Here is a 20,635-nt window from a genome sequence, read left to right as displayed (position 1 = left end):
GAGGGCATTTACCTGAAGTCATGGGCGGAACCAGGGGCGTCGTTAGGCCTGTTTTAGGGGGGCTGAAGCCCCCCTAAAATGTTCTTCAGCCCCCCCAAATAATTATTGGGATTTTTTTTTTTTAAATTAAACTATTGTTTTACACATGGACAAGTTATTTATAACTCTAACATTCTACATATGTGAGTGCGTTTCTGGTTTGTATGTTTTCTCCCCCTTCAAATTAAAATCCAATAGCCTCTCATAATACTTAACAATAAAAGACCGGGCACTAGGACTGTGTTGTCTCTCCTGGCACTCATTTAATATTCTTACATTGATTTCTTAAATATGTATATGTAAAAACGGATGTGAATAATTACTTTACAGTTAAAATAAGCCAATGTATAAATTCATATTATTTGCCGTTTTAGGTTTGCGATTATGTCACTTCCGGTTTAGTCACTTCCTGTGACGTCATTTCCTGTTAAAAATCTTACCTCTGTAGAAAGAATGACAGACATGTGCATCTTCTGATTGTAATCCGCTAGCATCCACATGAAAGCATCTAAGAGGCAATGCCGTAAGTTTGTTTAATCAATGGAAGACATGTTTAAGATAATATATTAGAGTGGATTTAGTTAAAAATAACGTTTGATGTGTTGTTAAAAACGTTTTGGTTAGCAATTGTGTACAAACTAAAATCAATGCAATTGGCATCAGAATGTCTTCATACAGTGTTAGACAGTTTATATTATTATTTACAACTATGTACAACATGCTGTTTAGTCAAATGTACATTCAGTATTTTTGTATTCTTTTATTTGCAGTTTTCACCGTCTGTCAATGAGGAATTGTGACAGTAAATGGTCAACCTTGCTACGACTCTGTCTTCATTGGCTACGGTTTAACTCGGTGTTAAGTCAGAGTTACAACACACTGCACGAGAACACTACAGTGAAAAGGCAGCATTGGATGTTTTGAAGTGGTCGCCATGGCAAGCAACAGATCGTCTGTCGGCAGTGCTAAGAGCATCAAAACATCAGCATCATCAGTAAGCGCAGCCCGCGCCCGGGCTGAAGCAGAAGCTGCAAAGGTGAGAGCTTCATATGCTAGCCAGGAGGCTAAGCTAAAAATGGAAAAAGCTGCTAGAGAGGCAGAAAGAGCAACTAGAGATGCTCAAAATAAATTGGAAACTACAAGAATAGACACAGAGTTGGAAGTGTTAACCCTTCATAGAGAAGCTGACGCAGCCATGGTGACAGCTCAAGTTTTGGAAGACGCAGAGGCGATGCAGTCTGTTGTCGAAGACAGGATATCTGAATCTGAAAAGATGAAAATTAAACGCACCAGTGAATACGTTCAATCCCAGATCGACATTAAGAACCGTTCTCCTTCCTCACTATTACCCGTTGCTCCCTCAATTAAGGCAAAGTCACATGACACTTTCATGACATGGCATCCAGCGGAGGAAGACGACTATCAACCACAACCTGTCAGCAAGGAAAATGCTGACAGTAAACAACCATCGCCACCACATTTACATGACCCAACTAAAGCTGAGACAAAAGCTAAGGTTAGTAGAGCTAACCCCACCATGCACGCTCATGCTCCGTCGTATACTCCGCTACATTCACTTCAAACTGGCACACCCATGTATCCTTTAGGGGAGCCTTTGGCACAGTATTTGGCACGACGAGACCTTGTGACTTCAGGGCTGTACCAGTTCGATGACAAGCCAGAGAATTATCGGGCATGGTACTCCTCTTTCTCCAGTGCAGCCAGTGAAGTTAACCTCACAGCAACCCAAGAGTTGGACCTCATGACCAAATGGCTGGGAAAAGAATCTAGCGAACAGGTTAAACGCATACGATCGGTGCATGTCAACAACCCCAATCTGGCTCTAGACAAAGCATGGGAACGGTTGCGTGAATCCTATGCCGCCCCCGAAGTCATTGAAAAGTCAATGTTTCAGCGCTTAGACAACTTTCCGAAGATTTCAGCCAAGGATCATTTGAAGTTACGTGAACTTGGAGATCTACTTACGGAGATCCAAGGTGCTAAAGAAGATGGATATCTGGCCGGCTTGTCCTACCTGGACACCTCACGCGGCATTGGACCAATCGTAGACAAACTTCCTTACGGGCTTCAGGAGAAGTGGGTGTCTGCAGGGTCACGGTACAAAGAAGGAAACAACCGTCGCTTCCCTCCCTTCGAGTACTTTTGCAACTTTATTAGCTACGAGGCAAAAAAGCGCAACGACCCTAGCTTTAATTATCAAGGCAGCACAACAACACCCACCAAACCTGACAAACCATTTTCACGGAACTTGAACACCAACGAACCAATCTCAGTTCACACAACGGATATTTCAACAATCAACAATGAACCCATCTCGGTTCACACAACGGATATTTCCACTACCAACAACGACCCTAACAATAACTGCCCATTACATAACAAACCCCATCCCCTTAAAAGGTGTAGAACATTCAGGAACAAACTCCTCGATGATAGAAAGGCCTTCCTCAAAGAGAAAGGAATATGTTTCAAGTGCTGTGCCTCCAGCTCCCACCTTGCCAAAGACTGCAGGTCCCCTGTGATGTGCTTTGAATGCAACAGCACCAGCCATGATACAGCCATGCACCCTGGCCCACCTCCTCAAACTGTCAAGGCTCCTCCACCGTCACAAGAGTACGGCGGGGAGGGAGATCATCCCGACATGGCTGTCGTTGGAGCAACATGCACAGAAGTTTGCGGTCCAGGCCAGTGGAGCCGTTCATGCTCAAAAATCTGTCTCGCAAAGCTTTACCCCAAGGGTTCAAAGGACATGGCCATCAAAGCCTATGTAATACTGGATGACCAGAGCAATCGCTCATTAGCAAGACCAGAGTTCTTTGAGCGGTTCAGTTTGAAGACTGAACCATTCCTGTACCATCTCAGAACTTGCTCTGGCATCATAGAAACATCCGGCAAGAAGGCAGAAGGATTCGAAATCGAGTCACTGGACGGCACAGTTCTCATTTCTCTCCCACCACTCATTGAGTGTCATGAGATCCCGAATAATCAGTCTGAGATTCCAACACCAAACGCTGTTTTTCATCAGCCTCATCTCCGCCACATTGCAGAGCACATCCCTGAACTGGACCCAGAGGCAGAAATACTACTGCTGCTAGGAAGAGATGTTCTCAGGGCACACAAGGTAAGGCAGCAGGTCAACGGACCACATAACGCCCCCTTTGCCCAACGTCTGGACTTGGGTTGGGTAGTGATAGGAGAAGTGTGCTTGGGTAATTTACATAAACCAACAGTCAACACGTTCAAGACGAATGTGCTGGACAGCGGTCGCCACTCAATCTTTCAACCCTGTACAAGCTTCATGCACGTCAAGGAGACACATCAAAGCTCTGGAACAGCACCCGAGAGAATGCTGGGACAGACAGTGTTCAACCGTACTGAGAACGACAACAAAACCATACCAAAGAACAGTCCTCTGAGGACACTCAACCCAATCTTGGAGGATGACCTCATCTGCGTTGGAGGGCGACTAAAGCACTCTCATCTTGCTACCGCAGAGAAGAACCCAATAGTTCTGCCCAAAGGAAGCCACATTTCCCTACTGCTCACACGGCATCACCATGAGCAGGTGAGACACCAAGGTCGTCACCTGACGGAAGGAGCGATTAGGGCAGCAGGACTGTGGCTCTTGGGAGGCAAGAAGCTCATTAACTCAGTAATCCACAAATGCGTAACCTGTCGCAAGCTACGCGGGAAGCTGGAGGAACAAAAGATGGCAGACCTGCCTTCAGAACGTCTTGAAATCTGCCCTCCTTTTACATATGTGGGCCTCGATGTATTTGGGCCCTGGTCTGTTACAATCAGACGCACCAGAGGAGGACAGGCAGAGAGCAAGCGTTGGGCCATCATGTTCAGTTGTATGAGTTCCAGAGCTGTTCACATCGAAGTAATTGAATCTATGGACACATCCAGTTGTATAAATGCCCTCAGACGTTTCTTCGCACTCAGAGGCCCAGCTAAACAGCTAAGATCTGATTGCGGCACCAATTTCGTTGGAGCAAGCAAGGAGCTTGGGATGGACAAATCAGTACAAAGGTACCTCAGCGAACAAGGATGTAGCTGGGAATTCAACCCCCCGCACGCCTCTCATATGGGAGGTTCCTGGGAGCGTATGATTGTCATTGCCAGAAGAATCCTCGACTCAATGCTCCAACAGCAAAACACTTGCTTGACCCATGAAGTGCTTTGCACACTAATGGCGGAAGTCACGGCGATTATGAATGCACGCCCACTCTTACCTGTGTCTACAGATCCCGAGAAACCTTTCATACTTTCTCCGTCCATGATCCTCACACAGAAGTCGGGAGTTACACCTCCTCCTGGAGACTTTTCCGACAAGGATCTGTACACAAAGCAATGGAGACAAGTCCAGGCCCTCGCAAACCAGTTCTGGACCCGCTGGAGCCGAGAATACTTACCTTCCTTGCAGCACAGACAGAAGTGGACAGTGCCCCGCAGAAACCTTCAGGTTGGAGATCTGGTTCTGCTCAGGGACAAGCAGGCCGCTCGCAACAACTGGCCTATGGCCAGAGTCAATGCCACATTCCCTGGGAAAGATGGGCATGTAAGGAAGGTCGAAGTGAAAACAACTGACCAAGGCAATGTTAAAACCTTTCTCCGGCCGACTGCAGAGATTGTTCTGCTTCTTCCTGAAGACTGATCTAAAGACAATGTTCAAGACCGGTACAAGTTCTAAGTGACCTCACATAGGTCAGACGGGGAGTGTGTTGTCTCTCCTGGCACTCATTTAATATTCTTACATTGATTTCTTAAATATGTATATGTAAAAACGGATGTGAATAATTACTTTACAGTTAAAATAAGCCAATGTATAAATTCATATTATTTGCCGTTTTAGGTTTGCGATTATGTCACTTCCGGTTAAGTCACTTCCTGTGACGTCATTTCCTGTTAAAAATCTTACCTCTGTAGAAAGAATGGCAGACATGTGCATCTTCTGATTGTAATACGCTAGCATCCACATGAAAGCATCTAAGAGGCAATGCCGTAAGTTTGTTTAATCAATGGAAGACATGTTTAAGATAATATATTAGAGTGGATTTAGTTAAAAATAACGTTTGATGTGTTGTTAAAAACGTTTTGGTTAGCAATTGTGTACAAACTAAAATCAATGCAATTGGCATCAGAATGTCTTCATACAGTGTTAGACAGTTTATATTATTATTTACAACTATGTACAACATGCTGTTTAGTCAAATGTACATTCAGTATTTTTGTATTCTTTTATTTGCAGTTTTCACCGTCTGTCAATGAGGAATTGTGACAGTAAATGGTCAACCTTGCTACGACTCTGTCTTCATTGGCTACGGTTTAACTCGGTGTTAAGTCAGAGTTACAACACACTGCACGAGAACACTACAAGGACCTTGGGGACTCTGCATCGCTGCTGCGCTGGTTTTCTCACTCTGCCAAGTAACGTCTCTCATCAAGACAGCAGGATTACAGCCAAGGAGTTTAGCTCATAGTAAATGATGCACAGAGTGAAATTGTAAGTACAGGTAGTTACAGAATGTGGAATCTGTAGTTGTTAACGATTGTTACCTGCTTAAATTTAGGTTTACTTGAGGCAAATGAAAGGGAATATTGTAATGAGCTATGTTAACACTAAGCTAGCTAGCTAGCTATTTTGTTAGAAAAGGTCTCCAGTGAGCAAGAGTGTGAACGAGCAAATTTGAAATGTAAGAAATAACTATCAACAGCTTTCTATTCTTTGCATTAATATCTATCTCTAGTATTTTAAAACAATAATATCAGTGCCTTTAGAATGTTGTTGTTTATAATCAGTTAATGCTAGTGGAAACTAAATGTCATAGTGTCCCTCATAACGCCTTTGTACCGGTATATTATCCAATTCATTGACCAGATGGATATAAGAAGAAACTTTAGCAGAGGTGACAGCTCCGCCCTAGTCAAAACAAGTATATTCGTCTTTCCTTTACAAGCAGGAAAAATATTTCTCTCTATTTGAGAAAAGTTCATATTTGTGTTGTCAAATTTCACAATGACCCTGAAATTCTGTCTCTTCTGTTAACTTATACTGAATGAATGCAAGCAAAGATACACAGAAAAATCACACTCTTTCTGATTGAACCAATCTATGAACTGTCTGAAACAATGGATATCCTCAGCCCCAAATGAGCCCAAAAAAAATTGCCGCGCGCAAACATTCAGCTTCCTTAGGGGCTAAGCCCCCCCTTTCTTTCAATCCTAGAAACGCCCCTGGGCGGAACCAATCTCTCTATATATACTGTGTGTCCAACCCCTGGAAGCCAGATCTCACTATTTGGCCTGGGTGATTTCTCCAAGTTCTAGAGCTCGTCTTGACCTGTATTACTTTGTGTAATAAACATTATTATACTTGTAAGTACTGGGTCAGCGTTCCTTTACTTCATCATCAAGCTTCTACAACACAGCGACCTCCCGGCCGACCAGAATATACTTCAGAACAAACAGCGGCGAGGACATAGCTGTTTGCAAGCAGGAGAGACGAGTTGAAAGAATCAGGAGAAAATCATCATGTCGCTCCCCCCCGAGATGCTCAGTCTTCACAAGATGGTCAGGAAGCACTATCTGTCCCTCCCCAAAGGTGAAGAGTGCCAGGTCACATATGTTTGGGTCAATGAGGATCGAGAGAATCTACAGTCTAAAACCAGGACGCTTTACAATGAGCCAGCAGGAATCAGAGGTACAGTATAGAAGAAATCACTAGAGTTATTTTCAAAGGGTTTTATGTTGAATTTTAACGTCTGGCACAGTTTGTGGATATGGTGCCTGATACGTGTCTGTTATACAAGAAAGTGTTACCTTTTTTATTACAGATATACCAGAATGGTACGGGACCGATGCTGATCATTCCGAAGTCACTTTGGTCCCGGTCCGAATGTTTCGAGATCCTTTCACACTGGACCCTGATAAACTGGTGCTGTGCGAACTGGTAAACGGAAAAGACATCCCCACAGGTCAGATATGACAAATCAGATCATAAAAAGAAGCTTTTTGTTTGCTGCCCTTGTTGAGTTTGAGCCTTGTGTTTTGCTTTTCAACAAAGGAAATAATCGGCGTTCACAGTGTGTTACCGTCATGGACGAGGTGAAACAGTTCCAGCCCTGGTTTGGAATGGAGCAGGAGTACATCCTTTTTGGTTTGGACGGAGTGCAGCTTGGTTGGTCCCCTGATGGACACCAGCTCCAAAAAGGTGTTATGAGGATAGACTTGTTTAACCTAGAAAAACTGGTTATTCTGCTTCACAAAATCTTCACAAAATGTTGTTTTGTTTTGGTATTACCCTCAGGGTCTTGTGAAGCCGTGGGTGCTGACAAACTGTGTGGAAGAGACATATCCATGAGTCACTACAGAGCCTGCCTGTATGCTGGTGTAAAGATCTTTGGCTCCAATTCAGAATACCTGTACTCCCAGGTATGAACAGGTTGTCTGATTAATTTGTTAGAACCTAGTCTACCAGGCTAATTTGTTTGCGTAAAAGATGCTAGAATAGCCTCAACATCCCGGCTCTTCTAGCTCAGAGCCTTGGCAATCGATTTCCACAGTTCAGAGAGCTGAATGCTCTTCACCCTAAATAAACACATGCCAACACATGCAAATAGAAAAAAATCAAGATTTGAAAGCACATACAAGGCAAGTAGAAAATGTGCTCCAAATACTCACAACACAACCACATACTTAATGGCTTATGTGTCTCACTAAGTGTTCACTACCTTTTAGTGTATCCTGGAAACACATCTGTTGTGACCTTTTTTTTTTGTCTGATCAGTGGGAGTTTCAGGTTGGCACTTGCGAGGGGATTGAAATGGGGGATCATCTGTGGATGGCCCGTTACATTCTGCACCGAGTCTGTGAAGACTTTGAGGTTGTTGCCTCCTTGGACGTTAAACCCATTAAGGAAAGCAATTTTTCATCAGGCGCTCACATCAACTTCAGCACCAAGGAGATGAGGAGTGAAGGGGGACTTCAGTAAGTTTACACACACACAAACACACTGAAAACACACTCTTACCTTAACCATAAATATTAACTGTTAACTTATTGCCTTAAGGCTCCATTATGCTTCACCGCCAAACCCATAGGTGGCGTAACGGAAGACGAGCTCAGAGAAGCCTACCCCATATCTGGGAAGAAGAAGTCCACGTGTGTCTGTTTACCTCTATCGGCTTGCCTCCCACACACTGAACCATGGCAACTAAACTAAGCTTCTAAACTGACGGTATTATAGAAACAGTGTCATGATAGAAGTGGAATTAAAGTCTTGACAGCGAGTTTTTGCACTGTTACCACCGCAGTTAGCATGGTTGCTAGCCCGCTAGCCTAGCCCGCTAGTGCCATTTTGAAAGCTCGTTATAACCGTCTGTGACCGTGCACACATGCCGTCAGTGCTCTAACGAGCCACCGTCAGCCGGACAACTCCGCTGGCTTAACGCACACGTCACATTAATCTTGAATGATAGTTGTGTTTGGGTTTGCTGTGACAGGAAGCAGGATGTTTGAGGTCCGGAAATGACGTCGAACAAAAATGATGTCGTTCGCGGACCAGTCACAGCCAAGAGCTGTCCATGGGCTCTCCGACATAAACACGGACAGTTAGAAAAATCAGAGGTGAACGAAAAGCTGTCCGAGGCGCTCGGAGAGGGCGTTCCACGACGGATAGGGCGGTCTTATCTGTCCGTTTTAGAAAAGACGTAGAGGCATAAATTGGCCTTTATCCATAACGTATAACAAAACCTAACCATAAAACTAAAAATCTAATATTTTACATTATGGGAACTTTCTCTTGTCCTCATAAGGAAAATAATGAGTGTGTAGTCAGATTTTGGCACCAACAACATGAGTAAAACCTGCACAACACATTATCTTCACAATATATATTATCTAGCGCACACATCTATTCTTAGATGCCTTTTGGCCATTTAGAGATAGTAGCATGAATAAAACATGTTCTCTGGGATGTTACAGGTACATTGAGGAAGCGATCAGAAAACTGAGCAAGCGTCATTCTCGGCACCTCAGTGTCTACGATGCACATGGTGGTGCTGACAACATACACCGCCTCACAGGTCAGGGCTGTACCTCCAGCTTCCATCACTTCTCTACAGCCGTAGCCTCTCGTGACGTTAGTGTTCGCATCCCTGGCCAAGTCAGTCGCATGGGCTGTGGGTACTTTGAGGACAGACGTCCTGCTGCCAACTGCGACCCATACCCCGTGATGAGAGCCCTGGTGGAAACCTGTCTGCTGGGAGTCACTGAGGAAGATGATGAGGAGATGAAGGAGATCCTGGCTTCCTGAAAGAGGAGAAAATGCAGTGAAGGCTCCATAGAGTGTAATTATATATTACACAATTTGTGTGCATATTAAGTGCTGTTATGAAATTTTAAAGAAACCTGACACATTTGCAAGTTCATGCGGAGAAACTGTGATTGTTAGAGAAAGTAAAGAAATCAAATAAAGTCTGTTTTCCTTAAAACACATGTTATGTCTTGTCAAATGCATTTCAGTCGGCCAACTTACGATCAAACGTTTATTGCAGCAGTAGAACAGGTTTAGTGTTCGGTGTCTAGGCTCCAACTTTAACATTCTCCCATAAGATTACTCAGGAATGATATGAGTGATGAGTTGTAGATGGTTGTGGTGAGTGAGGTATGTCACATGATGTATGTCACATGATGTATGTCACATGATTGAGTTGGCTACCTGAACTAGGTCCCGGGCGTAGCGCCATTGCTGCATTAAACTCACTTTCAAACGTTTAATGCAGCAGTAGAACAGATGTAGTATTCGGTGTCTAGGCTCCAACTTAATCACTCCCCCATATGATTACACAGGAATGATGAGCAAATACTTGTAACCCCCCCATAAACTGCACGAATTCTGAGCCAGATGTATGGATGGGTATCTGCTATGTGAGAGCCATTCGCCACCACGGCGTGGCCATTCTCCGTAGGCAAATTGGCCAGCGGGAGAATATACTACCTAATGAGACTGCTATGTGTGCGCCATTCACTGCAGAGGTGTGAAAGAAGTAAACTTGGCACATGGCAACAAATAAACCCAAATCTCATACGCATACACATTATTCAGTCAAAGGATTTGCTTGTATAGCCCATATTAACAAAACACGATTCGTTTCATAGGGCTTAAGGCTGGCGCTTGCTTCTGCAACGGCGTCTGCGGCTTTTCACGCAGCTCTGTTGACGGACTCGTTTCAATTTATCGTTCCCCAAGGGTTGCGCTTGATGCAAAGCAATTCACCGCCAGACCACTAGGTGTAGTAATGTTTTTTGTCGAAGTCGGCTCTTCTTCGTGTGTGACCGTGGGTTATACTAGTGGTCATAGTTTTGGTGGTTTCCGCCGGTATTATTGGGCATGAAACCGGAAATGCGACTCTTGAAAACTACTAAAAACCCTATAAACTGGAATCGAGAAACCTCAGAGAGAGGCACATGTGAGGCTCCCTCTCCCAGGACAGACAGGAGAGCGATATACAAGGGTGCAGCGAATCTCTTGGCTTTGTTCGCCTTGTGTCGTCACCCCTGGCAACGGAGCCCCCTCGACCCGAACAGCCCTCAAACGACGCTCGTCCCCTGCGTCGGAGCCAGTCCCTCGTATCACGGGGGCAGCGTACATATTAAAACAGCAAGGCTGCAGCAACTGATGATGTTTGAGAGTCAATATTCCTTCTTCTGGTGTCTGACATACAATGATTAGCATGGATGATAGAGAGCTGCAGTCATAGCTGAGCAACGTCTAAGGGAGTGGAGAGAATAGCAGTCAGGTGTTAGGCCTCAGCTCTGGCAGGGGTTGAGAAGCTTTGAGGAGATCTCGTCATGCGCTTTCAACCATTGTTGGTGAGCAATGTCGCACCAGATGGGTTGGAGAGCGATGCATGGGTTTCATCATAGAGGAGAAAGAACCGAAAGCAGTATTATTCTTAGCAATGATAATTCAGAAGTCTCGGCCAGATCTATCAAACTTGTCGGGTACATGTGTTCTTCTAAGATAAGAGAGGGTGAGGTCATGTAGAGGATTAAATGAGAATGTCCTTGACAGATTTCTGGCAAGACTGCTTCCATCATCGTGTCTACTCTGACTCACCTTGACAACAACTTAGTAATACGGATATAGAAAGCCAAGCTGAATGTTGGGTAAGAAAGGCTTTATAGATTATTTCTATTGTAGCAGCATTAACGCATGACAAAGTGATTTGTTCTTGATCTATTTGATGCTCTGTAGGAGTCGGATAAAGACCATGGAGTAAAGACCATTGGGTTTGGTTGGCCAGACATTAATGAAGAATCCCCCAAAACGGCTTTGGTCTAAACTTCCTCTCTATGGGCAGATATTTTATGTATTTATTTTTATTGTGATTAATTTCATTTATTTATATGTATCAACGTCACGACTAGAACAACAGACAGTACGTTAGAGGTAAAGACAAATTATATACAGTAAAATAAAGTATAGTTTCTTGCTTTGGGTACACTGCATTCAATCATTCCTTAATAACGCTCTTTAATGCTCTACCAACAGGGTTTATATGTATTCTATCCATAAATAAAACAGATCCTTCACCTAAATGTCTATTGTTTATATTATTTTAAAAGTGTACATGGCTCTTGTAAATCATTGTCTCAGTAATGCTCCTGCAGTGCTGAGGCTGCATGATTCAATTCAATGAGTTTTGAAAGAGATTGTTAATATCCAGTTATAAGATCAATATATGGATATGTCGGTTTGTGTTTGCTTTCCTTTATTTCAACCTATTCCAGTTTTCTGTTTCTATCTATTTCTATTTGTTTTGTTGTCTTATTTAACTCTTATTATTTAATTATTGTGGTGAAATGTTATTAAATGACAAATCGCTGATGCCTGCTTTTAAAAGCACTTTCTCACGTTATTTAATTCCACATTAACCATCAGTGACTACTGTTTAGGAGAAATGGGACTAAAACATCTGGATGAGAGAATAAAACAGTAATAATGCAGAATGGAAGTAAATGGAGACAGAGATAATGTGAAATGGCTCGACACGTTTGTAATTTCTCATGTGTTAAACCTCTCCGTGCCCTGTGCGCCTCAGCGCTGCGCCCAGTCTCCAGCTGGTGGTGCCTGCGGTCCCAGTAACCCTGCTGGCACCGGGAGCAGCAGCACAGCTCAGTCAGGACGGACCGACTCCAGCTTCAGGGACTATTCTTCCTCTGCTGTTTTGTGGTCATTTCAGGGATTAGCTGTGATTCTCATCCTTCCAGTTTGTCTCATGGAAGAGTGCCGGACCGGACAATGAACACCACGACCAGCTCGGTCCTGGTGGGAGCTGAGACCCGGGAGGACCCTCCGGCTCATCGAGCTCTGACCGGCTGCGTCCTGGCGCTGCTCATCCTCTGGACGCTTTTGGGCAACTTCACGGTGTGCGCAGCCGTCTATCGCTACCGGCACCTGCGCGTAAAAGTGACCAACATCTTCATCGCGTCCTTGGCTCTGTCGGACCTGCTGGTCGCGGTGCTGGTGATGCCCTGGAAGGCTGCGGCTGAGGTGGCCGGGTTCTGGCCGTTCGGGGGCTTCTGTAAGACCTGGCTGGCCTGCGACATCATGTGCTCCACCGCCTCCATCCTCCACCTGTGCGTCATCAGCGTGGACAGATACTGGGCCATCTCCAGCCCCTTCCGCTACGAGAGGAGCATGAACAAGAGAGTGGCCTCCGTCGTGATCGGCCTGACCTGGACGGTGTCCGTGGTCCTCTCCTTCGTGCCCGTGCAGCTGGACTGGCACAGGGCGGAGGTCAGGTCGGAGGTCAGGGCAGAGGTCAGGGCGGAGGTCAGGGCCGGGGCCGGGCAGGAGGAGGCTGCGCGTCACTGTGACTCCAGCCTGAGCCGCGCATACGCCATCTCCTCCTCCCTCATCAGCTTCTACATCCCCGTGGCCGTCATGCTCGTCACGTACACGCGCATCTACGGGATCGCGCAGATGCAGATCCGGATGATCTCCTCCCTGGAGCGCGCGGCGGAACACGCACAAAGCTGCGTGGACGCACCTGAAGAGTCTCCTCACCTGTGCGAGGGAACCAGAGCCCATTCATACCAGGCTCGTGTCAGTGCGCAGGCGCAGACTCACCGGGAGCTCAGGGTCTCCATCAGGAAAGAGACCAAAGTCCTGAAGACTCTGAGCATCATCATGGGAGTGTTCGTGTGCTGCTGGCTGCCCTTCTTCATCCTGAACTGCGCCCTGCCCTTCTGCCCCGGACCAGGGGCCCCGGGGGGCCCGCGTGGCCCTTACTGCGTCCACGAAAAGACATTCGACGTGTTTGTGTGGATCGGCTGGAGCAACTCGTCCCTCAACCCGGTCATCTACGCGTTTAACGCAGAGTTCAGAGACGCCTTCCTGCGCCTGCTGCGCTGCCGCGGGCGGGGAGGCTGCTGGGAGGCGGTGGGAACAGTGGTGGACAGCGACAGGGCCGCGCACCTGAAGCAGGGGGGCCCGCTGCACCTGAGGCCGGGGGGGTCCTGCTCCACGAACCCCCGGGGGAGCGAGGACAGCGGCCACACCACAGTGACCGTGTGTTATCACAGAGGGACAAACTCCGAGCAGGTGACAGACACCGAGGAAAGTAAGGACAAAGACAGACTGACGCAGATACCCACGGAAGGGACACAGTAGGACGTCCACCGGAGGGGGTCAACATGGTGGAGAGTGCACATCAAACCCCATGTGAAGTTAAGGGGGAAACAAAAAACAGGCCACACAGACAAAAATTATTCCTCTGATCTAATATTAAAATTAAAAAAACTGAAATATTAAATGAACCAGTGAGGATAGAGTTTTTCCAGTGTGGCCAAATAATCGGCTTCGCTGTCTCTCTCCCCGGTACAGAACGTTATCAGAGGTCAGGATTTCTCTGAATCTCTAGAAATGGGATTATGTAAGAGATTCACATTAGCACCCATCAGCTGTGCATCTCGGTGAATTGTGAGTGCACTCTGCCCCCCCCCCCCTCTTCTATCTCCTGAAAGAAACAAACATGAATAATTTGTAGATGTTGTGCATGTGAAAGACGCCCTGACCGGTGAGAGGAGAGAAGCTTTTACCGTGACAACCCTCTAAAACACAAGCTGCCGTGATGAGGGTCTGTGAAGTGCAGCTGGATTTGCGCATCCGCCTGCTCTTTGATGAACTCTCCACAGATTAACATCTGTTCATTTTTCTTAAATGAGAATTCCTTGTTAGTGTTAAATATGGATGTGTGTTGATGAGCCACAAGCCTTAAACGAGCCAATAAGAGATATGACTATATTTTGTTGGCGGGTGTGATTACAGTAGCTTGTTATTAAGATCGAAAGGAATGGGTCTTTTTTAGAAATAGTATATAAAAATGGCCGACACGACAGCTCCCCAAAAGTGAAGCCAAAACATCCCAATTGCCCCCTGGTGGCGAGCTGCAGTATAGGTCATAAATCCTGCCGATAGTGGATGGGACATGGACGACCAAATCTTTTCTCACAGATGGTGTCTTTCATTTTCTGTAGGCTAGTTTCTATTATTTTAAATGCAAAGTAAGTTTTTATTTGTTATGTGATGAAATCTAAACGGGGTGACACTTAATGATTGACAGCTGAGACTTACTTGCAATTGATTGGACACATTTATCTGTGGGACCTCGCCACCACCCCTCCATCCCCCAATCGCTACTGGGCAGAGTCTGTCTCGATATGAGCAAGATGACAGCGTTAATATCTGGGATGTTTGAGCTTCGTTTCTGGATAGTTGTCCATCTTTATCCACAGTTTTATCCACAGTGGTTTGACAAATGTCTCTGTCCTTATTCTAAGCTTAATATGAAGCTACAAGTAACAAGTGTAAAGACGGGAAACTGAGTCATTACCTCAGGCAGGTTCACTTGTTTTTAGATTTCATGCTAAGCTATGCTTAATGGCTGCATTCACAGGGGCCACTTGGAAACGTTTACACTCTTTTTTCTTCCTCTCCTCACAGAGACATTTATATGGATTTTTGAAGCATCAATCCTTAGTTGAGAAGACTGACACCAATGTTACATCTGTACAACAATTAAGAAGCTATGCTGGTAGTCAGTTAGTTTGGACTGCAGTGGGGAGACATATCATGGCACTGTCCAAAGGTAACAAAATCCAGACATTAATCTCCCTTACTATATCACATGTATAAAGCCTAATTTTAACAAAAACTGAAGTGTAAAAACCTCATTCTTGGTTCTATAAGAGGTTAGAGGAACCATCTCTTACCAAGCAAGGAGCCGAGACTTCTGGAATTAGTTTTCACTCTTTTATACTGTAATTAAACTGAGCCCAATTAAATGTTAGTTCTGCTTTAGTGGTATTTTGTGAACACGGTTGGATTAGCTGCAGGCAGATTTTGTCATGTAACTCTTGGCACAAAACCAAATGTAATTGTCAAATTCCATTAAATCCAATATATCATGGATCAGTGCAAGAACTGAAAGGATATTTTACCTTCCATTTCCACTGAAAACATTAACAGAAACACATGTATTATCTGTATTAGACTCCGGTGATATAATGTTTGTTCTGATTAGATGCCACAGTGTTCTGTTCAGTTGTTTCCCGACGAGCAGTGTGTGTATTGGGCCTGTTACCTTCATAGAACATCCATCAGCTGAAGGTGTCCACAACTGTATGTAATAATTGTCACTATACCAAAGATGATTAATAAAACAGAGGTCAAACACATTTGCATTTACGTGTCAACGGTAGCTGTTTCTCACTGGGGAAACTTTTAATCGGGCATAACCCCCCCCCATTGAATGTGTGAGAGTCTAATGAGCCCCAAGGCTGCAGGTAAAGACGCACACACCCAAACACACACACACACACACACACACACTAAAATCCTGTGTCTACCCATCCATTCACCCACCTGTTTATAACCATACCGTATAGTTGATTCATTGTATAATTTCGAAAACTCTGATTTAAGAAACCATTACTTGACTGAACAAAGTCTTTCTTGAACAGGATTGCAAGGATGTTAATAGATAAGAAAGTTTAAAACAGTTAACTGGTGTTAATGTTGTGCAAGACGGGTGTAAACATTAGCTAAAGGATTTGTTTTACCTCCCACGTACTGTCTTTTTCTCTCTGTAATCCTCTAGGGTCTCTTAGGGGACATCGGTTCAGGTCGTCTCTTTGTTCCCTGCCGTAATCCTGGTTCTCCAGGGGGAGACGTAATCAATTATTATTAATTTTCATTTCCTTTATGTGTAAGAACACCCAGAGCAAGTCTGAGAGACTGTGTGTGTGTGTGTGTGCGCACGTGTGTGTTCAAGTCAATGAATTGCTTCTTGCAGAAAAATGAATTAGGTCAGACATGAGCAGGAAAGCAAAAGGTGAGAGAGAGCGCGAGGAAGAGAGAAGGGAGAGATGGAGAGAGTGAGACAGTGTGAACTATAAAGCAGAGTTCAAAGAGGACAGATAAGACTTTTAACACCTTTAAACCCACTGTTTAATGGTATCAATATTAAAACATGTGTTAAATGTTATAAACTAAAATTTTAGTGTTCATTTTAATGTTGTCTTTAAATTTGAGTTGACCTACATGTATTATAGTAAAGGTAATATAACAAGTATATTACCATAGAAATCACATTGATATTCTTTTCCTTGATCATTTTTGTATTCTGATATAACAGATTCTTTGTCAAATAATACATTGTATGCCTATACATATGTATCTTTATGTACACATACATAGATAAAACAAAGATCTTTGTAATGTTCATAATAGTCTGTGTGAAGTAAACATCATTTGAATGAGAGAGAGAGAGAGAGAGAGAGAGAGAGAGAGAGAGAGAGAGAGATACAAGTTGTCATGGTTTGTGATTTACAGGTCAGAAAACAATCCTGATAAATTAAAGACGAATCACACACAAAAAAAACCTGTATCTTTTGATTGTTTTTATTCCACTCCTCAGTCTGATTCAGATTTTCAAACTGTGGTATATATAAAATCGTATATAATTTAGATTTATATAACAAAAAACTTGCATCCAAATATACTGAAATGAATCCCATATCCTTTTTATTTGTTCACCATCTAATGTATAGAAAATTTGTATTTGCCTGAGATTAATTGAATTACATCTCACTTCTTTCTCAGCCGCTGACACTGCTTCATTAAGACGTCGACTGAAAGAATAACAAAAAAAATGAGAGTTATGTAAAACACAGCACAATGAAACTATACATCCATCCATCCATCCATCCATCCATTGTCTTCCACTCTTGGGCCTTTGGGAGGTACGGCTCCTCTGAATTCTACTTTAAAACCTTTTACGGTCTTCAGTTTTTCCTTAGGGAATATTTCTGGACCACATAGTGTGACAAAAAAGTCAAAAGTGAGAAGTGTGAGGTAAATATTGTGTTTAATAAACAAACATCAGTCAGGGAACTGACATTAGTCTGGGGATGGAGAAGAGAGGGAATATAAAGCACAATGCACATGTGTAGAGGTGGAGGGGGGACATATTTATCTGTTACACAAGGTGCCCCCCCGCACAGTAGGGGCAGGAGGTTCTATATAACATACAGATCAGGATCCAAGTCTACGGTACAAAAACTTAGCAGCAACATGTTAACATCGGAGACCAAGGGGCTAACAAAGTAGTTTCATTTAGAAAAAGTCACAGTTTTCTTAAAGCATAAATTTGTTAAAAAGGTAAAAACAGTTCTAAGAATCCTCTAAGGGTCAATGCTACGCACAAGATCTGTGTGTGAAATACATAGGTAGGGAAATTATCTATACATTTATACTCTAATATAAAGACCTTCTGGCAATGGCACAGTACAAACTCTCAGGAAACGCGACAAAAATATACAATGTCTTCACGTCACATTTGCAGATTAAAATGTAACTAAGGTCTCTGGCAAGCACAATAGTTTCAGCGATCAAAAAACAAAACCAAAAAAAAACACAACTTCTCTTCAACCAAAATAAAGGACACCATCTTGTTAGTTCAGCTATCTTGACAGATTATGTCTTTTTAATACAAAAATAAGGACAAATATAAATTAATATATATTAAAAGAATCAGATTGATACATGGGGGATCTACTGAATAGGTACAGGTATTTATGATACAATAAATACTTGTCAGTCATGACTGGAGCGGGGCGGTAAACAGAGAGTAGTATATTTAACCTGGCAAGAAACGTGTGTGACTCTTCTATGGGTGAGAACATATGCATGTGTGTGTGTTTGTGTGGTTGTGTTGTTCAGTAGCTGTATAAAATACCACAAGCTTGGGCACGGCTGTGTGCAGGGTCGTGCACACAGAGTCGGAGGGTTCAGGAGGCCTGTCATGGGAGACTGTTGTGGTGGTTTCTTGTGTTGTTGGTGGTGATGGTGGTGTTGGGGGGGGGGGTTATCGCCATCCGCCCTCTCCCGTGCCGCAACGCAGCTCCTCTCAGTGGTGAGTCTGTGGTACTACCGATAAAGGTTAACTCCTAAAACACACGACTCAAAGACAGGAAGCAGGAAGTCTACAGGAAGCGGTCGGCCGCCAGTGACCGGTCAGTCCTCCGGGGGAAGAGACAGTGTGGCACATCGTCGGAGTCGTCGTGACCAAACCAAAAAAGAGGAAGGTGTCAGGAAAAAGTCAATGCTTGTGTGTTTTTTTTTTTGTCTTTTTCTCCACTTCATAATAAAAAATAAGTCTGTTTTTGTACTTTACAATACAATTCAACATCCCCACCGAGGAAGCATCAATCATCAGTCCAGCACTGACAAGAAAAGAAACCTTTTTTTTTTTTTTCTCTTGTTCTTTTTTATTACTTTTTTCAGGGTTTTTAAAAAAAAAAAAACAGGGTTGGTGGGGGGAGGACTGTAGAGGCTGGAAGAGTCGGGAGACGGGGGTCAAGTAAGGCGGGCAGGAACACAGAACACATCTGGCGAGGAGGAAATCTGCCATGGGTATCGTCTCTTTTTTTCTCCTTTCTTTCCTTTTTTTTCTACGAGGGGCACTTTGTACAGCCGCACTTCACCACTTTCTCCACTTCCTGGACAAAAGACGAGCCGTCAGTGCATTGGAAGGTGTATTTCCTGCGTTTGCTGCGGAGGGGGGTGCAGCAGGTGCCTTGTCCTTCTGCCCCCCCCGTGCAGCTGCCCCGGCACTCTAGGCGGGAGACCTTCTCCTGGGTTTGGCACGCCGCGTAGCCTTGCTGTCTCTGGTAGACATCTCGGATCCGTTCCCCTCGGCAGGCCACCTCTGCAGGGATGAGCAAACAGGAAGGTTACGAGTTAGCCACACTTTTAAGGACATGGTGACAAAAGGGACTTTGGAGAGGAATGATTGGTTGAGTTGGATAATGTACGTCTGAGCTTCCTACCTCTGATAAAGAGCAGCCCACATCTGCTTACCTGAGGTTTTCTATAGTTACCTTTGCCTATGTTTTCATCCCTGTTCTTTTTCTTTGTTGGTTTGTCTAGAGTAAACAAAAACTACCTAATGGATTACCACGAAAATGGTGCAAATCCAGATCAGGGGGCCTTCACCGAGGGAATAATTAATGGATCTTGATCTGGCTTGTTTGGAGGACTGATATCTATGAGTGTGTGCGATTTGTTTCCTCTTGATTCAATTTAAGAACCGTGGGGCCATGGCAGAGGAATGCACCTTTCATATAAAGTCTATGGAATGACTCAACTAAGTGCCATACTCGGTACCATCTGGGCTTGTCTCCATGCAGAGGATAACACAAAGTATAATGGGGATAGGGAACACCATGACTCAAACACACTGAATAAATATCTCTCTAGAAACCAGCACATTATCATGACCGATGTGTTATCTAGATATTTAGCCAGTATAAGAAAATGTCAATGACAAATTAGGTAAAATATGTTTCATGTTCCATGGCAAGATTTCTTAATCATAATACAAATAATAAAAAAATGTATAATGACAGTGCACAATTCAAAAGAACTACTTTAGCCACATGTTGCATGAGGTGAAGACAAGCTGCAGCAGAGGTGAGTGAGTGGAAGTATTTGGAGTTGCATTCGAGACGAGCCAAGAGAAAACAAATGATAAAAAAGAGACACACAGTAAAATGTGACCAGGCCGTCTCACCTGTGTGACCCCCCGTGTGGGGTTAAGAGGAGGCTCAGGAGAGGCTGAGTTGAAAAAGCAACAGGGTTCGAGGAGTTAATGCAGAAACACAAAACACTGTTAGACACACACACACACACACACACACACACACACACACGCGTGCACACTGCTGAGAGAGTTTAAAGGTTATTTGTGATTTAAACAGAGAGCAAGAAAGTTGTCCTGTGTAGAGAATGAAGTCAATCTCCTTCTACGTGTTGTTGCTGGTGTTGTAGTGGATGTGTATTGTTGTGCATGTGAGTCCCTCCCAGTGAAACTGTTTGCCCTCCTCATGGTTATAAAGCCAGATGGCAGAGTGAGGTACAAAGTGTTCACCTTTAAGCTTACTTTCAGATTTTTCTCCACCATAAAAAAGATATTTTTGACTTAAAGGTCTCAGAGAAAGAGAG

General features: G+C 44.1%; 3 protein-coding genes across 3 annotated transcripts in view; 2 read left to right on the top strand and 1 right to left on the bottom strand.

The window, feature by feature from the left end:
• Positions 1-6,594: 6,594 nt before the first annotated feature.
• Positions 6,595-9,376, top strand: LOC133018336 (glutamine synthetase-like). Its single transcript, XM_061084683.1, has 6 exons — positions 6,595-6,763; positions 6,897-7,037; positions 7,127-7,273; positions 7,370-7,494; positions 7,850-8,049; positions 9,046-9,376. Exons 1-6 carry the CDS (start codon positions 6,595-6,597, stop codon positions 9,374-9,376), a joined length of 1,113 nt encoding a protein of 370 aa, XP_060940666.1.
• A 2,991-nt stretch (positions 9,377-12,367) lies between these two features.
• LOC133026804 (D(1) dopamine receptor-like) lies at positions 12,368-13,741 on the top strand. Its single transcript, XM_061093773.1, has 2 exons — positions 12,368-12,883; positions 12,923-13,741. The coding sequence occupies exons 1-2, from the start codon at positions 12,368-12,370 to the stop codon at positions 13,739-13,741; spliced, it is 1,335 nt and encodes a 444-aa protein (XP_060949756.1).
• Positions 13,742-19,083: 5,342 nt separating this feature from the next.
• Positions 19,084-20,635, bottom strand: part of slit2 (slit homolog 2 (Drosophila)) — an 83,315-nt gene continuing 81,763 nt past the window's right edge. The window contains 1 exon segment of the mRNA XM_061084670.1: positions 19,084-19,338. Within this exon segment, the coding sequence (XP_060940653.1) occupies positions 19,084-19,338 (255 nt within the window).

The sequence above is a fragment of the Limanda limanda genome, chromosome 2 (genome assembly GCF_963576545.1).
Source record: "Limanda limanda chromosome 2, fLimLim1.1, whole genome shotgun sequence".
NCBI lineage: Eukaryota > Metazoa > Chordata > Actinopteri > Pleuronectiformes > Pleuronectidae > Limanda > Limanda limanda.
The sequence above is the reverse complement of the archived record's forward strand: the minus strand, read 5'-3'. Positions and strand labels throughout refer to the sequence as shown.

Coding starts and splice junctions, on each gene's coding strand:
- LOC133018336 (XM_061084683.1), top strand. CDS start 6,595: ATGTCGCTCCCCCCCGAGATGCTCAGTCTTCACAAGATGGTCAGGAAG. Junction 7,038..7,126: donor CGGAAAAGACATCCCCACAG/GTCAGATATGAC, acceptor TTTTCAACAAAG/GAAATAATCGGCGTTCACAG. Junction 7,495..7,849: donor CAGAATACCTGTACTCCCAG/GTATGAACAGGT, acceptor TTGTCTGATCAG/TGGGAGTTTCAGGTTGGCAC.
- LOC133026804 (XM_061093773.1), top strand. CDS start 12,368: ATGAACACCACGACCAGCTCGGTCCTGGTGGGAGCTGAGACCCGGGAG. Junction 12,884..12,922: donor AGGTCAGGTCGGAGGTCAGG/GCAGAGGTCAGG, acceptor GGGGCCGGGCAG/GAGGAGGCTGCGCGTCACTG.